This window comes from Cynocephalus volans, chromosome 8, assembly GCF_027409185.1.
Source record: "Cynocephalus volans isolate mCynVol1 chromosome 8, mCynVol1.pri, whole genome shotgun sequence".
Classification (NCBI taxonomy): domain Eukaryota; kingdom Metazoa; phylum Chordata; class Mammalia; order Dermoptera; family Cynocephalidae; genus Cynocephalus; species Cynocephalus volans.
Window position 1 is genome coordinate 138,207,544 of NC_084467.1, and position 19,275 is coordinate 138,226,818.

General features: G+C 42.1%; 1 protein-coding gene across 1 annotated transcript; it reads right to left on the reverse strand.

The window, feature by feature from the left end:
* Positions 1-612: 612 nt before the first annotated feature.
* Positions 613-17,791, reverse strand: RNASEL (ribonuclease L). Its single transcript, XM_063106955.1, has 6 exons — positions 16,297-17,791; positions 6,164-6,249; positions 4,725-4,930; positions 4,244-4,376; positions 1,652-1,785; positions 613-870 (listed from the first exon to the last, which is right to left on the reverse strand). The coding sequence occupies exons 1-6, from the start codon at positions 17,789-17,791 to the stop codon at positions 684-686; spliced, it is 2,241 nt and encodes a 746-aa protein (XP_062963025.1). The 3' UTR covers positions 613-683.
* Positions 17,792-19,275: the final 1,484 nt, after the last annotated feature.

Below are 19,275 nucleotides of genomic sequence, written 5' to 3' on the forward strand. Positions count from 1 at the left end.
CTTGAGAACTACTGCCTTAAAGTCATGGAAAACCAGTGCAGGTAGTTCTAGAAGGAATGGAATTCATGCAGCTAGTGCTAGACTTATACTGGTGTTTAGCAAATACTGATTGAACAAGTGAATGAATGAATGAGCCTCCTAAAGCCTCTTTGGCATAATTCCTTTTGGGTCTCATCCAGAAGAGCCCTGGGCTGCTAATTAAGCTCTAAGATGCCCAAGAGAGGGAACAATAAAACCTCATCCATTTATAACAAGTCGTATGATCTTGGGCAAGTAGCTCAAACTCTCAGAGTCTCAGGTTCTTCAGTTCTTAAATGGGAATAATAAATCCTGTTTTACAGGTCATTGGGAGAATTAAGTGAGATAATTGTTGTAAAACATATAGCATTAGGGGTCTAGGCACTCCTCTCTTTGTTGCAATTGACAAAAGGAATCTTAGAATGCCATCTCAGTTTCTGCCAATGAGCTTTACCAGCTAAAATGGACTAGTGTAGTTTAGGCATATGAGTATACTGCTTTTGTTACAAACATGCATGGAATGCACTGTACCAGGAACTGTCCTATCAGCTATCCACCATCCCTCACAAGCAACTGGGTTAGTTAAGAGGCCCAGAGAGTAGCAACTTGCCAAGGACTACACGACCGCTAATAAGTGGCTCCCTGGACTGGAAAGACTCAGTGGGTCAGGGTTCAGGGCTGGCCACCCCGCTGCCCCCACCACATCCCTCACACTGAGGCATGTTTGGATTGTGGGTTTTGGGAAAATGTTTTCTGTATTCTGTGTTCTGTAGTTTTGTATAGACATAGATCACCAGATCCGGAAATGTCTTCTGAAAATACTGGGAAGGATCTTCAATTTTCAACTTTATCCTGAAATGAAACACAAATGGTTTATCTGCTTGCCCCAGATTCTCCCCACCCTGCCCCTGCCCTTCACAGAATATGGCGCAAGAGATCTGCTTGCTCTTTTGATTTTTGGAAGAGAATTTTTTGTTTTGGCAGCTGGCCGGTATGGGGAATCTGAACCCTTGACCTTGGTGTAGCACAGCACCCTAACCAACTGGCCTAATCAGCCAGACTTGCTCTCTTGATTTTTACAGCAGGATTTAATAAAGACTTTGGAATCTGACAGAGCAAGATTTATCTCTTGACTCTTCAACAAATTGTGCAAAGTTTGATCACTTAATCTATCTGCACCTCGGTTTTTTCATTCATAAAATGGAAATAATACAGTGCCACAATACCCTATCTACAATTCCAAAATCCAAAAGAACCCTGAACTTCAAGTTTTTTTGACTTTGCAGCTAACATTTTTCATAGCAAAAAATTGATTAAACTGACATGGGGCTATTTTTAGACTTTTATAACTCTACATTGACTTTACCGAGCTGTCCAGTCTCCTGTGTCACTTCACACAAGGAAATCACTGTCTTCTACTCAACGGGGCCCAGTAAAAGATAAGGGTGATGAGAGGGTGCTGGACACGTCCATCATTAAATGTAAGGTCACAGTGGCAAACAAAGGGGAGACATTATTTTTCTTTCATCAAAATAAGTTTGCTTCTTTCCATAGCAGATATGAATTTAGAAATGAACACTTTAAATTATTCTCATTTCACATTATGATTTATAGTAATGAAAACAATACTTACTTTTTATTCCTTTCTTCATTAATGTGTTCTCCTAGATTCCGGATGAACTTTAGCAGATCACCCACGGTGTTCTGGTAGAAATTGCCTGTTTTAACATAGAACTTATCCATTTCTCTCATAACATATTCATTAATCTAAAAAAAACAGAACATAATACAAATGTGGTAGCAACACATAATAAATCCTGATGGAATGTTAATGCCAAAAGGCAAAATACAAATTTGAATATATGCTACAATTACAATTAATTAATAAAGCAAATTAACAGCAAGGAAAGAATGGAAGTCAATACTGTGTAACAAAATGCTAACTATAGTTGTGTTTGGATGTGGAATTATACATAACTTTAAGATTGTATCATAAGAAATTGAATTGTATCAACAAGAAATTGTTTTCATAAGAAATTAAATACATTAAAACATGGTTTAAAAAATCTTTGACTGCTACACTAGGAAATTTTCTCGTTATACTATACAGTATTTTTACCCTTGTATAAAAATACAAATCCATACTTCATAACATTTCTTCCTTTGAGAGGATTGTTAGACTGAACCCTGGCTTGGCAGCCACTGCCAAAGTGAGTTGTAGTTGTTTTTTGCTTGATTCTTTTTGGTTTTTTAAAAGTATATTTTCAAAAAGTTACTTGTTTCTTCTTGCCTCTAGGTTTCCAGGGTAACTTCTATCAATATTCATGCCTTCCTCTTTTTCTGTGCTTGTCACCCTTGTGGTGAGGCTCTCATATTTAGAAAGAGTTTGGGGTAAGAGAACAAGATGCAACCACCATGAAGTCGAGGGTCATGTAGGAAGAGTCACTGGTGACTAGACCAATTCTAGGGAGGACGCTGCCAAGACTGCCCAGGTGTGCCATGTGTGGAGCCCTCATGCGAAATGCTGAGTGGCACATGCGTGGCAGGATGGGCAGCCGAGAAACACACACAGTATACACTGGAAAACTTGGCTTCCAGACTGTGCTGCCAAAAGCTAACTGTGGGACCAAGAAAATGGGCAAGTCACTAAAATCAACAGGAAAACAAACTCTAAAATGGGAATTAAAAGGTAAGATTTAAAGTCAATTGAATTCAATGTAAATCAATGAAATTTAGGAAGAAGAGCCAGTGCATTGAGAAACAAAAGAACAGCTCTGCCAATCTCTGGCTGTCCAGCCCTGGGTAATTCGGGTCCCGTCTCTGAGCCTCAATTTCCTCAGCGATTAAATGTGTTGGTGGACGTGACGCCATCGTAGCATTGTGGAGAGGGGTGGCTTAAGCACATGGCTTCTGCAGCCATTCTTTCCAGCTTCGAGTCCTGCTGCACCCCTTACTGGCTCCATGCCTTTGGAAAAATTGTTTGTCTGTGCCTCAACTTGCCCATCTGCAAAATGTAGATCATTGTCTCAGAGGTTGTTACAGTGATTAAATGTGGGAATTTGTGCAAAGTCCTGAGAACGATGGCTGACACATAGTGAAGTGCTACAAAATTGTTAGGTATCACAATCATCTGCTCTAGTTCCAAATTTCTCTGTTTCTACAAGTTTGAGTTTTATAGGCATTTATTTAACAAAGAGCCATGGCATGCCTACTCCATGCCAGGGATACAGTAACAGACAAGACAGAGGGCAGTCTCCACCCTTGTGGGACTTACAGGCTAGAAAGGAAAACGGACATTAGGCCAGCAGTTATGAGAGTGAGGTGTAGTCTACAGACAAACGAGGGAAGGAAAGCTAAGCAAGGAGCAGAAACAAAGAGATCTGAGAGAGGTAGGGTCCCAGGTCTGGCCTAGGACAGGGAAGCAGTTCGTTTCAGTCAAAGACCTGAGGATTATGGATTCTCCCACAGTGCTTTGCAATGTCTCTGGGGCACCCCCACACACACCACGCAGCATCATTTCTGTGGGTCTCTCAGCCTCTCAGGGGCCATGTTGTATTCTATTTGTACACCCAAGGCCTCTCACAGGCCTAACACATAATCGATATTTGACAGATGTTTGTTAATTAATAATAATGGGAGTTTGGATAGTATTAACTAGATTGAGATGGTGATTAATTTTGTAGAGTTCTACTGTATTTAGTTGAGGTTAGTGAAACTTTTCTTGAAGAGAAGGAATTTGAAAGATGATTTTTGCTTCATAGTGTCAAGACAGAATGTAGGTCTGCAGGTGGGTCCTCAGAGCTGGACCACTCACAGGTGGTGGAGACAGCCAGTTTCTCCCTGGACTGAATCGCCTCCTAGTGGAGTTCCTCCCTTGGGTTAAACTCTACTTAGCCAGCTGCTCTTGTCATCATGGTAACAGGATGATTAGTCAGGCATGAGGGAAAGGCTCATGGGCTGGGAAAAGGCCAACCCAAGGGGGAGCCTGAATACGAGTCTATCAGAGGTGCCTGGGTCTGGAGAAGAGAGAGAGAGGGCCTGGCCTCCAAAAGGGGGACCAGAGACCCAAAAGAGCCAAGGGGGGTGGGGATGGGGGGAGGAAATTACCTGTTTCACTCCACGGTCAGAACAGGCCAGTGGCATAAAATAAGTTAGAAAAACATATAAAACATGACACAGATTCTTATTCCTGGAATATCCCCTAGACCATAGGAATTGTTAATACCTTAGTTTTCCACTGGGCAAAACTTCTGGGAGGTTCAGATGGCCCAGGTTGCAGTAGTTTGAAGATCTTGCTTTTACAGTTTCCCTTTTTGATGTCAGATTCATTTCCCACATTCCGAAGTGTCCTGTAGCGGCTGAGGATAACAGAATTATCATGACCATTCCATTTCTCCCACTCTTTCCAGAAAGACAAAACTGTTAGATTTTGGTTTTTAATAAAAGTAGTAAAACCGTGTTTTCAAAACTTCTGCATAAAGAGAGAGGCAAGCATCTCTTCTTCCCGTCCGTCCCCTCTCCCTCCTATTCTTCAGAAGAGAAAACCAGAAACCAGAGAGGTTAAGTCATCTCTCCAAGGACACACAGCCAGTAAATGCCAAGCTTAGAGGAAAGCCTGGGTCTACCAATTCCCAGCCCCAACCCCTGCCTGCGCCACCTCACCCTCTCCATTCTGGGTCTGTGATATACACTCGAGTTTTATTTACCTCTCCCAAGTCCAAAAGAAGGGGTGACCCAGCAGGTCATTCAGATGGTCCGTCACATTTTCCCCAGGGTGGAACAGGCGACCAATAAGGTCCTTAGTTTCCTCATCTGGAGAAAGTCGAACCACCTCTTCATTACTTTGAGCCTTCAACTTCTCAAAAGGGATGTCTCCCTTCTTTACCACGTATAGGACCAGCAGTCCAAGGGCCTGCACAAAAGTCACAAATCAAGCCAAAGGTGCTAATGAATTCTCTCTCTATGTGGGTGACCTTGGAAGGTGCGGTGCAGACTGTAAGCAGACAGAAGACGGGAAGAACTCAACCGATCTGCAGGCTTGTTAGGGAGAGAAGAACACATCTGCACATCGAGGACTTAGAGCAGTGTATGGTCCACATGATTTAGGCTCATGAAGGGCAAAAGGTAATAATTTTGCCCAGAGTTGTCAGGGCAGACTGCTGGAGCTGGGCCTCAAATGTATGGATAGAATGCAGATAACTCACAGAAAGAGAGAATGATTTAAACAAGGGGAATTAGGGAGCCTGGCTGGGAACTAGGACTTTGGGTCTGGGGCTACAAAAGGCAGCAGATAAAGGAGCTGGTCCAGGTCAGGAGGGGCAGGGTGACACCCCAGGACTTAGGCCAGGCAGGGAGGAAAGGCAGAGAGGGAGGTCAGCACAGGAACTCTGCACTGGACGCCAGTCAGGGAAGGAGCTGTGATCTGGAGTCGCCAAACTAAGAGACCAGATGTGGAGATCCCTTAGCCACTGGGTTGAAAGTTGACCATGCTGGGGGACTCCAGAAGAGAGCTGTCCTGACGTGGTCAGAGTCAGCCAGGGAGCTTTGGTCTGCAGTAGCCAGTCTCTGTGTCCTCTCAGGAGCCACAGCCATTTCAGGATCTTAATCTTTCTGGTCAAACTTAGTCTCTTTCAAGCTGGAGACTGACCTCATCCCTCCCAGAGTCTGAGTATCTGGCCCTCTTCAGAGCTTAGCACAGGAGTTTGAATGGAGTGGGAAAAGAAATCTCATTTACTTTGTCCTTAGGCAGAAAAATAACTCCTGGAGGAATTTTGGAGATATTTTGGAAATACCTCCTGGAAGTATTGGGAGAAGAAGTGTGACATGCTCAATATATTATCTTGCTCAATTTATTCACTTATTTACTTATTTAGAGATATAGAAAGGGGCCACGGCAACAGCCAACTCCACACCGATGCAGGTATTATGCCTTCTCCTCTTCACACTGAAAGATCCGCTGTTGGAGAAGCCCAAGGAAATGCCATTGTCTGCAGGGCAGTGAGAACAGTGGGTAAGACTGGGGGAAAGCCTTGAAAGTTCCTTCCTTCCTGATTAAAACAGGGAGCTTCTCTAATTGGCCACAGGAAATAAGATAATGAACAAACAAGGAAGGAAAAGAAAAAGTAAACAAGATCGCAGAAATTACCTCTAGATCTCTCTTGATTTTCTCTGGATCTCCAGCCCACTTGACGCTCTTATCAAAATCTGCCAGGCGAACAGCATTCTTGGAATCTGAGAGAGTTTGCAGAGATGCACTGAAAATATTCATTCTCCATGATGTGAGAGTCAATGGGTCGAAATAAATATGTAACGTGATGAACGATCCGTGATCTCTGATGAAAACACTGTCATATGTACTGTTTCATTTGATCTATTAAGTTCTGCCAAGAGCAGAACTTATACTTTATTTTCTCCAGGCTATCGGGTAGGAAGGGATGAGGATAAATTTAACCAGATTTCCATTCATGCAATTCCTGGGGCCAGCAGCAGGGATCTGTAAAGGAGCTGCTGGCAGGAGTGAAGGTTACATCCTGTGGCTAAAGAACGACTAACCCACACAGCTCTTACTCCGAGACCATCTTAGCACAGCATCCCTTTAAATCAAGCCAACCAGCCACAGCCCACTATGACATTTTAAATAGTTGTCATGGATCAATGGCATGTTTATAATGAGTCTCTGCTTCCTTGTCCCCTTCAGGAACTTTCTCCCTTGAAGGAAGCCACTGAGGAATCAGAAGGAGAGATGAATGAATGCATAAGAGGTTGGGGACCAGATGAAAGGAGGGCAAGCCAGGGTTTGTCCTCTAAGATCTGGTCCCCTGCCTCTGGCTTGAAGGATTCTGAGAAGGAAGGTTGGGTAACCCCAAACAGGATGACGGCCAATGCAATTGTGTGTTTCTAGAACCCCCTTGATTCTGAATTTAGGCATCAAAGTTGTGTGGAAACCTAGAGTCTCAGAGAAAGGAACCCCTAAATTATTCAACAAATGCTTTTCGAGGGGTGAAATGATGGCAAAGAAGGAGAACACAGTCCAGGAGTTTAGCTTAGAGTCTCCAGCAAGGAGACAGATATTAAATGAATAATTAAATGAATAATTACACCGACAAACACACAATTAATTGCAATTTTGGAAATGCTGGCAAAAAACGCAGGATGCTCTGAAAGTGGATTACAGGAAAGCTACATGGCCGGTTGGGGTGGGCATGGGGGGATCTCCTTTAAGGAAGAGACACTTCAACAGAAAAGATGAGTTGAATTTGGGTAGGAGAGCGAAATGGAGAAGGGAGGGAAGAGAGAGTTCCACATAGTGATCCCTGAGGCCCAAAGGAACCTGGAGAATTCCAATCTGACGGAAAGGAGGCCCACGTGCTAGAGAGCACTGATGAGCTCAGAAAGTGGCTTGCATGGAGCCTGAAGAGGCAATAGGGTATGGGTTGAAAACCAGCATGGCTTCCAGCTCGCTGAACCAGTACATTCCCTTCCCTGCTGAAGTCACTTTGAGTTGAGTTTTCAGCCACTTGAACTTGAAAGTGCCTAAATGGAACACTTCACTTCTCTAACACTTCATTTTTTTTTTTTTTACCAGCCCCAATTTTTACTACTAGATTCAACAATTATTCAACTGCTATTAAAAATTTTAAAGACTTACATTTAGCTTCTGTAATTAAATCATCACAGACTGTTAAACAGTTGATGGGCAGTCAGCACTGCCCTCCTGCTGCCGCCAGCGAGTCAAACCTCAGTCCTTTCTGTCATACTGATCTTCATCCTTGCCTCATCCCCCACTCCCACCACAGTGACACCATCTAGGATTAACATTTTTTTTTAATTTTTGTTTTTTAAAAAGCAACATATGTCTAGACGACTTTTAAAAATTATTAATTTCTTAGCTCAACCTTGCTTCTTCCAAGTCATTGATTTTTCCCAAACTCTTTCTCTCCTTCCTTACACATATTCTCCAGCTGTTCTTTCATATGGGGCTATGGGTGAAAAGTTTTCTGAATACCTCAGTGCTACAAAAAATAATAATATATATTTAATTCAAATCACATGTGAACAATAATTTGGCAGTTAAATGGTTTTTTTTTTTTTTTTTTCAGCTCTTTCTTCTTGCTTTCAGGATGCTGGTAGGACAAGTCTTATGCCAATCTGATTCTAGTTTCTGTGCAGGCAATTTCTTTTCTCTTTGGTAGCTTTTGAGGTCTTTTTTCTCTTTTTCCTTAATGTTTTGAAATTCCTTTATGATGTGACTCACTGGTTTGTGTTTTTGTTTCGTTTTTTTACCTTATTTAGCCTTGTAGGTTCTTGGTAAGTCTTTATTTATTTATTTATTTATTTAATCATCAAGGTGAAGCATTTATTTATTTATTTATTTTAATTTTATTTTTTAAATTTTATTTTGTCGATATACATTGTGGCTGATTATTGCTCCCCATCACCAAAACCTCCCTCCCTTCTCCCTCCCCCCCCCCCCAACACTTGGTAAGTCTTTAAATAGGAGAACTAATATCTGTCTTTTGTTCTGGGAAATTCTTAGCTAGTTTTTTTCTTTTCTCTCTCTCTCTCTCTTTTAAGCCTACAGCACCTGATTTTCCCAGGCGCCCTCCCATCCAAACACTCGCTAGGCCTGACCCTGCTTAGCTTCTGAGATCACACGAGGTCAGGCACCCTGAGGTTAGGATGGCCACAGACCTTAGCTAGTTTTTTCCAAATATTACCTCATCCTCATTCTCTCTTTCTCTCCCTTTGGAATATCTACTAAAACTTCTGGATCTAGTCTTCATGACTCTAAATCATTTTTTAAAAAACATATTCCATACCTTTATGATTTCCTGTGTGTCCTAGAAGAATTTCTCAGGGAAATTATCTAGTTCACTAATGCAATCGTCAATCCATTCTTGAAGTTTATTTTGCTTTTTGTTTTCTTTTTTATTTTTATTTACTTATTTCACTATTGAGAGCATGTTTTCTTTTTTAATAGATATTATTTTCTAAAGCAGTTTTAGGTCACAGCAAAACTGAATAGAAGGTACAGAAATTTCCCATATACCTCCTGCCCCTGACTCTGTATATGCTGGTCCATTATCAAAATCCCACATCAGAGTGGTACAATTGTTTCAACTGATGAATCTACATTGACGCATCCGTCATTGTAACCCACAGTCCCTGGTTTACATTAAGGTTCACTCTTGGTGTTGCACATTCTATGGGTTTGGACAAATGTGTGGTGAAATGTATCCACCATTACACTGTCATATGGAATAGTTACATTTTCCTAAAAATCCTCAGTGCTCTGCCTATTCATCCCTCCCTCCCTCCTAACTCCTAGCAATCACTGATCTTTTTACTATCTCCGTCGTTTTGCCTTTTCCAGAACGTCATATAGTTGCAATCATACAGTATACCGCCATTTCAGATTTACTTCTTTCACTTAGAAATATGCATTTAAGGTTCCTCCATGTCTTTCATGGCTTGATAGCTCATTTTTTTATAGCACTGACTAATATTCCACAGTTTATTCATCCATCCACCTACACAGGGGCATCTTGGTTGCTTCCAAGTTTAGGTAATCATGAATAAAGCTGTTATAAACATTCATGTGCAGGTTTTGTCTGAACATAAGTTTTCTTTTTTTCTTTTTTTTGACCAGTAAGGGTATCGCAACCCTCGGCACGGTGTGGTCTGCACCACACTCAGCCAGTGAGCGCACCAGCCATCCCTATATAGGATCCGAACCCGCGGCCTCAGCACTATCAGCGCCGCACTCTTCCTGAGTGAGCCACGGGGCCGGCCCTGAACATAGGTTTTCAATTCTGGTTGGTAAATACAAAGGAGCATGACTGCTGGATCATATGGTAAGAGTATGTTTAGTTTTGTAAGAAAATTCCAAACTGTTTTCCAAAGTACCTGGACCATTTTTTTGCATTCGCATTAGCAATGAATGAGAGCTCCTGTTGCTCCACATCCTCACCAGCATTTGGTGTTGTCCCTGTCCTAGGTTTCAGCCATTCTAACAGGCGTGTAGTGCATCTCATTGTTGTTTTAATTTGCATTTCCCTGATAACAAAAGATGTGGAAGATCTTTTCATTTGCTTATTCAGCATCTGCATATCTTCTGTGAGGAAGTGCCTATTCAGCTTTTTGGCTTTTTTTTTTTTTTTTGGCCACCTTGTTTTTAATTTATACATATAACACTCATTTGTTTATCATTCATCATTCACTGATTTTTCCAACAGTTAATTACTGAGCTGTCTTAAGGAACTTATATTCTAGTGGGGAGAATGAACAATAAGCCAATAAATCAAAAAATAGAGCATTAGGGAGTGATGTGTTCTGTGGTAAAAATAAAACAGGGTTATGTGATAGCAAGTAATATTTAATTTTAAACCTGAATGACAAAAGAAGCCAGCCTTGTGAAGATCTAAAGAACAGTCCGAGCAGGAGAGACAGCTGGTGCAGAGCTTCACAATCACAGCACCCTTTAACCAGTGATTCCACTTCTAAGAATGAGCTTGTAAGCACACAAAGAAGTACCTGTGAGTTCAGACATATGGAACTTTGGTTTGTTTGGCTTATTTCTTTAATTGGATTTTTTGTGTCCTTATTGTTGAGTTTTAAGAGTTCTTTTTAAATTTTGGATAGTGGTGCTTTAGCAGATATGTCTTTTGCAAATATTGCACTCAGTCTCTGGCTTGTCTTTTTATTCTCTTGATAGAGTCTTTTACAGGCCAGAAGATTTTTTTTTTTTTTAATTTTTATTGAATCGAAATCAATTATACATATTTTGGGGATTCAACATTGAGATATGTTGATCAAATCAATATTACTAGCATATATATTGTTACAAATCATAATTATTCTTTATGCCCCTTGTCCAATCTCTCTCCATCCCTCCTACCCCCTCTAATTACCCTAGATGTCTTCTCTCCTTCTGAAAGAATAATGGTTACTCTGTTGATCTGTTGCCTAGATGATCTGTCCAATGCTGAGAGGTGTGATCAGGTCCCCCAATATTATCATAGAGCAGATGCTGCTTCTGTCACTCTGAAATGGGCTTTGTGGAGAGAGACATCCTCTTCTTTTCTTTATCTCTGCTGGTGACTCTCCTTGTGTCAATGCACTCCAGTGGTTGGTGGACCATCTGCATAGTGGTGGTGGCATTTAGGCACTTTCACGTCAGCCATGGTTATGGTGGTGGCTATGGTGGGCCACCCACATGCAGGTGATGTTTTTGGCATGCTCCTTGGTGCTGGCAGTGAGCCTGGTTGTGGGAGTGGGGCCCAGTCCCCAGATCCATGCCTCAGGCCCCTGGGCAGGCCCTGAGATGCTGGCACGGCCTGCCCAGTCCCCTTCTGCATGCCCCAGACCCCTGGGCGGGCCCCAAGGTGCTGGTATGAGGGGGGTGTGGTCCCATTCTCCATGCCTTGGGTCCCCAGGCAGGCCCCAAGACACTGGTGCAGTGTGCCTGGTTGTGGGAGGGGGGTCCAGTCCCCGAGCAGGCCCCAAGGTGCTGGCAGTGTGAATGGTTGTGGGTGGGGGTCCTGTCCCCAGATCCATGCCTCATATCCCCTGGTGGGGCCCAAGGTGCTGGTAGTATGCCTGGGCCAGAACTAATTTTTTGTCCTTTTCTTACTTCTTTTTTATTTTTATTTTTTTTAAAGATGACCGGTCAGGGGATCTTAACCCTTGACTTGGTGTTGTCAGCACCACACTCAGCCAGTGAGCGAACCGGCCATCCGTATATGGGATCCAAACCTGGGGCCTTGGTATTATCAGCACTGCACTCTCCCGAGTGAGCCACGGGCCGGCCCCATGTCCTTTTCTTACTTCTAACATGGGGGAACTTCTGGTGGGAACAAGTACTTGAGCTGTGTGGTTGAGTAAATTGCTGCTTTGCTGCTGTTTCCCTAGAGAAGGCTTTTTGTGCAGCGCAGGGTTTAATGGTTGACCTTATAGGTACTTCTGGCTCTCCAGAGACTTGGTGCACCTGGGTTGTGTAGGTACTCTGATCTGGGTTTTTTTCATCAAACTGCACCCCATGCAATTCTGCATTCCTGACCAGTCTCCTCTGAGTGGTTCTGTGCTGATTAGGGGATGGATCGGCTGTCCTTCTATGTCCCAGTGTTCTCCCAGTGGGCCCATCTCCCCCACCTTCCATGCTTGAAAAACTTGCCATGAGATGGGCCCTGCACTGGTCCCTTGAGGTGACTCACCGGCCTCTGAATGGCTCCCCTTTTTTCTGACTCCTCGCTCCTGTGTGGGCCCACAGGAACCCTATTAGTGGTCTTGCTGTCCTGGTGGCCACCAAGCTCCTTTTCTCCCCTGCCACCTCCAAGTAACTCCATCTGAAGGGCACAGCTGTGGCTTCTGCCAGCTCCTGCTCTATGCACTCAGCAGCTCCAGCATTAAAGCAGCCGTGGCCCAAAATGTTCAGAGCAGTTTTTTCTTTCTCTCATCATGGTTTCTCCCACTTGCATGAACTCCGTAGGTCTCTCCTCCTCTTCCCCTGAGCGCCAGAGGCCCCAGCTTGGCTGACGTTACATTTTTATAGTTGTAAATTGTTTGATTTGTGGGAGAGAGTGACGCTGGGGACTGTCTATTCTGCCATCTTGACCAGAACCTCCCATTCATGAAGTTTTAATTTTACTGAAGTCTAGCTTATCAATTATTTTTTTCATGGGTTGTACCATTGGTTTTGTATCTAAAAAGTCATCACCAAACTCAAGGTCATCTAGATTTCTTCTATTATGTTCTAGGATTTTTATAGTGTTTCACTGTACATTTAGATCTGTGATCCATTTTGAGTTAACTTTTTGTAGGGTGTAAGGTCTGTGTCTAGACTCATTCTTTATTGTATGTGCATGTCCATTTGTCCCAGCACCATTTGTTGAAAAGACTTATCTTTTCTCCATTTTATTACCTTTGCTCCTTTGTCAAAGATCAGTTGACTAAATTTACATGAGTCTATTTCTCAGCTCTCTGTTCTGTTCCATTACTTACTTGTTCCCCTCCTTCAATATTATGGTGGGTATTCTGGGTCTTTTGTCTCTCCATATAAACTTTAGAATCAGTTTGTCAATATCTACGAAATAATTTGCTGGGATTTTGATTGGGTTTGTGTTGAATTATAGATCAAGTTAGGAAGAACTGACGTGTTGATAATATTAAGTCTTCCTAATCAAGAACATGAAATATCTGTTTACTTAGTTCTCCTTTGATTTCTTTCATCAGAGTTTTGTAGTTTTCCTCCTATAGACCTTGGACATATTTTGGTAGATGTAGACCTAAGTATTTCATTATTGGGGGTGCTAATGTAAATGGTATTGTGCTTTTAATTTCAAATTCCTCTTGTTCAGTGCTACTATATGGGAAAGTGATTAGCTTGTTTGTATTAACCTTGTATCCTGCAACTCTGATATATTTGCTTCTTAGTTTCTTGACTTTTTTAGTTTAAACAATTATCTCTTTAATTCATAAATTCTCTATTTGGTTCTTTTCACAATGCTTATCCTTACTTCTTGACTGTAATACGCTATCTTTGTTCTCTGTTTTTATTAATTATACTTACTCTTAAACTGTGTTGTGGTTACTGAATTTGGTAGGCTGGATAAATATTCACTTTCTGATTCCTGGAAAATGTAAATATTACTGTATATCATGCACACATAAGGGACTTTGCAGATTAATCTGCAAATTAAGAATCTTGAGATGGGTAGATTATTCTGGGTTATAGGTGAGTCCTAAATGCAATGATAAGCATCCTTATATGAAAAAGGCAGAAGGAGAATTGGTGATAGAAGAGAAGGCAGTGTGATCATGGAGACAGAGATCAGAGTGAAGTGGCCAGAGCCAGCCACCAGAAACTGGGAGAGGCAAGAACTGATCCTCCCCTACGACCTCCAGAGCTCAACCCTGCTGCCACCTGATTTCTGGTCAGCGGAACTGATTTCACACTTTTGCTTCCAGGACTGTGAGAGAATAAATTTCTGTCACTGTAAGCCACTGAGTTTGTGGTGATTAGTTTCAGCTGCCATGGATAACTAATGCACTCAGTGCTATTGCTTTGAGTATAAATTCTTCTGTCTGATGAATCTTTTTCATGGTATCGGCATTCTTTAAATATCTTAGGGGCCGGCCCGTGGCTCACTCGGGAGAGTGCGGTGCTGATAACACCAAGGCCCCGGGTTCGGATCCCATATAGGGATGGCCGGTTAGCTCACTGGCTGAGCGTGGTGCTGACAACACCAAGCCAAGGGTTAAGATCCCCTTACCGGTCATCTTTAAAATAAATAAATAAATATTTAAATAATTTTTTATTGTAAGCCAACCTTGCAGCTGAGAATCCCTGTTGCCGTCTCCAAGTGAGTTGCTTCTGTTAGTGCCACCCAACCTAAAGGAGGTACAGAAGCAGCCATCAGAGCTTCCTCTCCATAGTGTGTTCAGTGAAACTTGGGGATACGCAGGACATGCCTCTTAGCAGGGTGCTTGGCAAGAAGTCCTGTGAATTTAGCTGCTCTTCACCATTTTTGAGATCACCAACCACCCAGTGTTTCAGGCAATACCCCCGTCTGCAGACAGACAGCCTGTCACAGGTGCCTGGTCTCTGGGAAAGAGGGGACGAGCAGGGGTTAATCACCTAGTGTCCCCTGATGCAGCGATCCTCCCATTAACTGGTCCTTTGTCCTCTTCTCCTCCTGGCTTCTGTTACTCTTGAGGGGTGCTCCTTTGTGCTGATCCCACTTTTATAAGGAATACTCATTTGTGGCTTCCTGCATGTGTCCTGGGCTCCTGTGTCCTTCTTCACGCCCATCCCACCCATGTTTAGTCTCTCTATGACTCTCTAAAGATTTTTTTTCCTATAGAAATCATTTTTATGTGTATTTTACCATAATTAAAAATACAATTTTTTGAATTTTCTTAAAAAGTTGTGTGCAAGGAAATAGTCTATACGAAAACAAATTTTTCTTTCTATCTCAGGTACGAACTCACTTAAAAACCTTTTTTTTATATACCATTTTAAGGATTTAATGCAGGGAATAAAGTCTGCAGCATGCGTTCGGTTCACCACATTGGGAGAGAAGTATAAGCAATTTTTTATTGTTCAAGCTTTAGAAGAATGAAGTGATGGTCCTAGAAAGTCCTAACAGTAGGTAGCATGCAAGTCATTTTTCTTTAGAACGTGTTATATGACACTTTCAAATCAAGGTCAACAGTTAGAACTGGGAAGGACCTCATCCTTGGTTGAATCTTGAAGACTCTGCTTCACCCTGTAGAGCTGCACATACCTTCTGGTCCTGGGCAATCTCCCCAGCAAAGCTGCTAAAACCAGTAAGGGATGTCACCACTACCTGTCCTCAGGCTAAAAGCCAAATCCTAGTTATATTCTTACATATACCTACTTCTCTCTTCCAGAACCTTTTATACTGTTCTCTATCTCTCAATACCTGAACACTCCTTTTGCCCTATTCCTTTACACAAGCTTCAATCTCTGTGCATGTCTATAGATCAGGTATCTACTTCTACTTCTCCAGACAAGCATCTGGTCTTTGTTGAGCACCTGTGATGTACCAGGTGACTTATCTTCTTAACACGTTTCACTTATACCTCGTAACAACCTGTGAAGGAGGAAGTATCAATATCAAATGAGGAAACTGAGGCTCCCAGAACCAAGTGACTTGGTTGAGGTTAGAAAGCTATGAAGTGGCAAGACTAGGCTTTAAACCACCTTAATCACGGCTGAAGCCCGGGCTCTTTCTACCACACTGCCTCCTGACTTTACGCTCAGCTCTGCTTGTTTTCTTTAAGGTTGTTTTCATTTATTTTGTTTTCGGCTTAAATCAGTGGATGCTGACTTGTTCTGCCCTAGTGTCTGTGTTTTCACTGTGTCACATCTTGTCCTGACATCCTTAATGTTTCACAGTCACTGTTACCTTGTCTGAAGTAACCTTCGGGGTTCTCTGGCATGCAGACAACTCTAGAAATTCAAGTTTCTGGAGCTGGTACCATCCAAGACATAACTTTATATTTTTATTTGCCAATGGAAGTATGAGGCTATCTTGGTATTCTGTTGTCATCCACCGACCTCCATGTGGATAAAAAGAACCCAGTGATAATTGGTAGCAAGAGAGAATGTACCGTAATTATGACTTTGTTTTAATAATCATCAAATTGAATAATCCACATTTACTCTGGGCCTTTCCTCTCTGCAATGAAAAACTTTTCCTTTCAGAAACAAAGACCACACAATTTCTACAGGAGGACTGGGATTTAGAGACTCACCGATTAAGATGTTTTGTGGCTGCAGATCCTGGTGAGTGTATCCACACAGCGAGTGTAGTTCTTGAACAGCCTTAAATACAGATAATAGGACATTTCGGGCAAACTCATCTTCCTCATTTTCCAAAGGTTCCTCCCTGTGCACATTCAAGTGCTCTTCCAGAGTCTGCTCACAGAGAGCGACACACACATACAAACAGCCCTTGTAACTCTCACTCCCGTAGAACGTCACCAAGTTACTGTTCTCTCGGCTACTTTGCAGACAGGAGATTTCCTTTTGAGCGTGTATGCTGCCCTCCCAAAATCGCTTCACAGCTACCTCTTGCTTCTCATAGAAGCCCAGGTAGATGCCCCCTTCAGAAGTGTCAGCAATTTTATATTCTCTATCAATAAAGATCTTGAGTTTGCCAATCATAGGGCGGTATATTCTGTGGAGATTTTTCAGGGCTTCCTGCCAACGTGAACTCTGAGGTTTCCAGTATTCAGCAGGAGCGTGAAAATGTTCTCTAGCTCCATGACGGAGAAGAAACTTTGCAAGGGAACTATCATGATTCCGCCTCGCCATCCTAACAAGATCCCCACAGTCCGTGCTCGCTTCTTTGCTGCACAGCAACTGGGCAATTTCCCTCAGTTTGAGTTCAACAGCAATCAGCAGCGCTGTCTTGCCCTCCCTGTCTGTTTCATTAATCTCTATTTGCTCTTGTTCCAGAAGCATCTTCACCAAACCCAAGCGCTTCTTTTCCACTGCCAGGATCAGGGGCGTCTTCCCTCCTTCTCCCCTCACGTTGACATCAGCCCCACGGTCCAGCAGAAAGCTGGTAATACCCTCCACGGTCGTATCCTCCACATTCCTCTCAGGAGAGTTCAGAAGAGCATAGATCAAGGCATTTCTGCCCATATTGTCACAGGCATTGACATCTGCCCCCATCTCATCAATAAGAATCTTCAAGACATCTAGATGGCCATTTTCAGCCGCATCCATGAGAGCTGACGTGCCTCCTTTCTTAAGCCGCTCTTGGTCCTCCCTTGTCTTTCGACCCAAATTCACTTCTGCTCCACTCTCATAAAGGAATCTTAAGGCTTCAACCCGACCATACACAGCAGCTTCCATGAAAGCCGTGAAGCCATGAACATCACATTCATTGACATCTGCTCCTTTAGAAAGGAAAAGTTTGAGCAGCTCCACATTTCCCTCAATCCCAGCCACGATGAAGGGAGTGGCCCCATTCCTCTTTCTCAGACAAGGGTCAGCACCGTGACGAAGCAGCAGTTCCACGAAGTCCTTCCTGTTCACTTGTACTGCATTGTGCAAAGGTGTCCAGCCCCCTTCCTCTTCCTGGAAATTGACATCAGCCCCTCTTCCCAGCAATTCCTGGACCAGATTGTCATTTTCTTCTTGAATAGCTTTGATCAACAAACAACCGTCTTCCACTGTAGCCCTCCTACTTCTGGAGGACATGGGTCCCTCCTGGGGGCTGTTATGACCCTTGGTCTCCATAATGGTAAATGCCACTGGCTACGACTTTTTGCCTTTTACTTGAAAAAATGAAAACGTATCTCCTTGGGACTTGATCAAAGAGGCTTGGAGCATAAATTGGGATTATCTGGCTACAGACCAGCAGGATGAGGAAGAACGACGTTCTCAGTTTTCCGACATTCCACCTGGAGACAGAGAGGTACTTTATAATTTTATAATAGGGAGAAAACATTTGAATCAGATTAATTTTACCAGCAACTTTTTCTAAATACACCTATTCATTTATTATAGAACTTTTAAATTATAGAATATTATGAATATATGTTAATTAAAAATAAGAAAAATATTACCCTATAATTCCATTACCTAGAAACAGCCACTGTTGATATTTTAGCCTATATCTATGGATTTTTAAAAAATAGTTGGGATCATGCTTTGTAAGTGACTTTGTATCCTGCTTTCTTTTATTTAATGTCATGCTATAAATAATTTTCCGTGTTATTACAAAGTCTTTAAAAACATTTTTGATGGCTGTGTAATATGCCATCGTACAGTTGTTTCACTTCCCTATTGCTGAGTTGTTCTCTAAAATAAGTTTTAAACAAGATTTTTAAAATCAAAATTGTTTAAACAACTCTAAATGATGTAGTAAATTTAGCTTATTTTCTTATGACAGATCTTATGATAAATTTTTAATGATAGATTTCAAAGAATTGAATGACTGGTCAAAGGATAAGATTGTGTTTAGGACTTCAACTTACATTAACAAATTTCTTTCAATGTCATATAAGCATACTCTTACAAGAAAAATGTGGTCTCTTTTTTAAAAAAAACCCTCATTTGATAGAAAAAATGTATTTCATGCTTTTTGTCCGTTTTCATTTCTTGTATCAGCAGGAAGGCTGATCACTGTTTGCTGACTCTGTGCATGCACTCTTTGTACAACTGTGTGCTGCCATGCAAAGTAGTAGTGGGAAGAGCTTGGACTCTGACCTCCGTGAGATGTAAGTTTGAGTGCTGGCTGTGTAACTGCAAACTGTTACTTCCTGAATTGTAACCTTAGATCACTGAGTCTCAATTGTCTGTTTCTTCAAATGGGGACAATAAATAGTCATGTGTCTAAAGTGCATTAAGGTACAGTGCGTGGCAAGTGTTAGACATTCAGTGAATGTCAGGGCTAATTATGTCCCTTTATAAAAATTTTTTTAATGAATCCCATTCACCCCATCCATGTGCATAACGATACCACACAAACAGGGAACTTGGGGGATATCAATGTAGTCCAACTGACCTTAGTCAGATCTGAGAATATAGATCAAATTCAATCATCAGACAGCCCCGAACTATTACATGAACATTTAAACAACTGCATCTGTTACAAAGTTCACAAAGTAACACTTTCTCAGCGATCTCACCACTTTGACAATTTTAGAGGCTAAGAGTTTAAGTGATTAAACCCTCCAAGGTCTAATCAATCGTGCAACATAAACACCATCACCAGGCAA

Excerpts from the sequence above, each read along its gene's own strand:
- RNASEL (XM_063106955.1), bottom strand. The coding sequence starts at position 17,791 with ATGGAGACCAAGGGTCATAACAGCCCCCAGGAGGGACCCATGTCCTCC. Across the intron at positions 6,250-16,296 it reads GCCACAAAACATCTTAATCG|ATTCCAAGAATGCTGTTCGC; the intron begins GTGAGTCTCTAA and ends AAACTCTCTCAG. Across the intron at positions 1,786-4,243 it reads TTGCCCAGTGGAAAACTAAG|ATTAATGAATATGTTATGAG; the intron begins GTATTAACAATT and ends TGTTTTTTTTAG.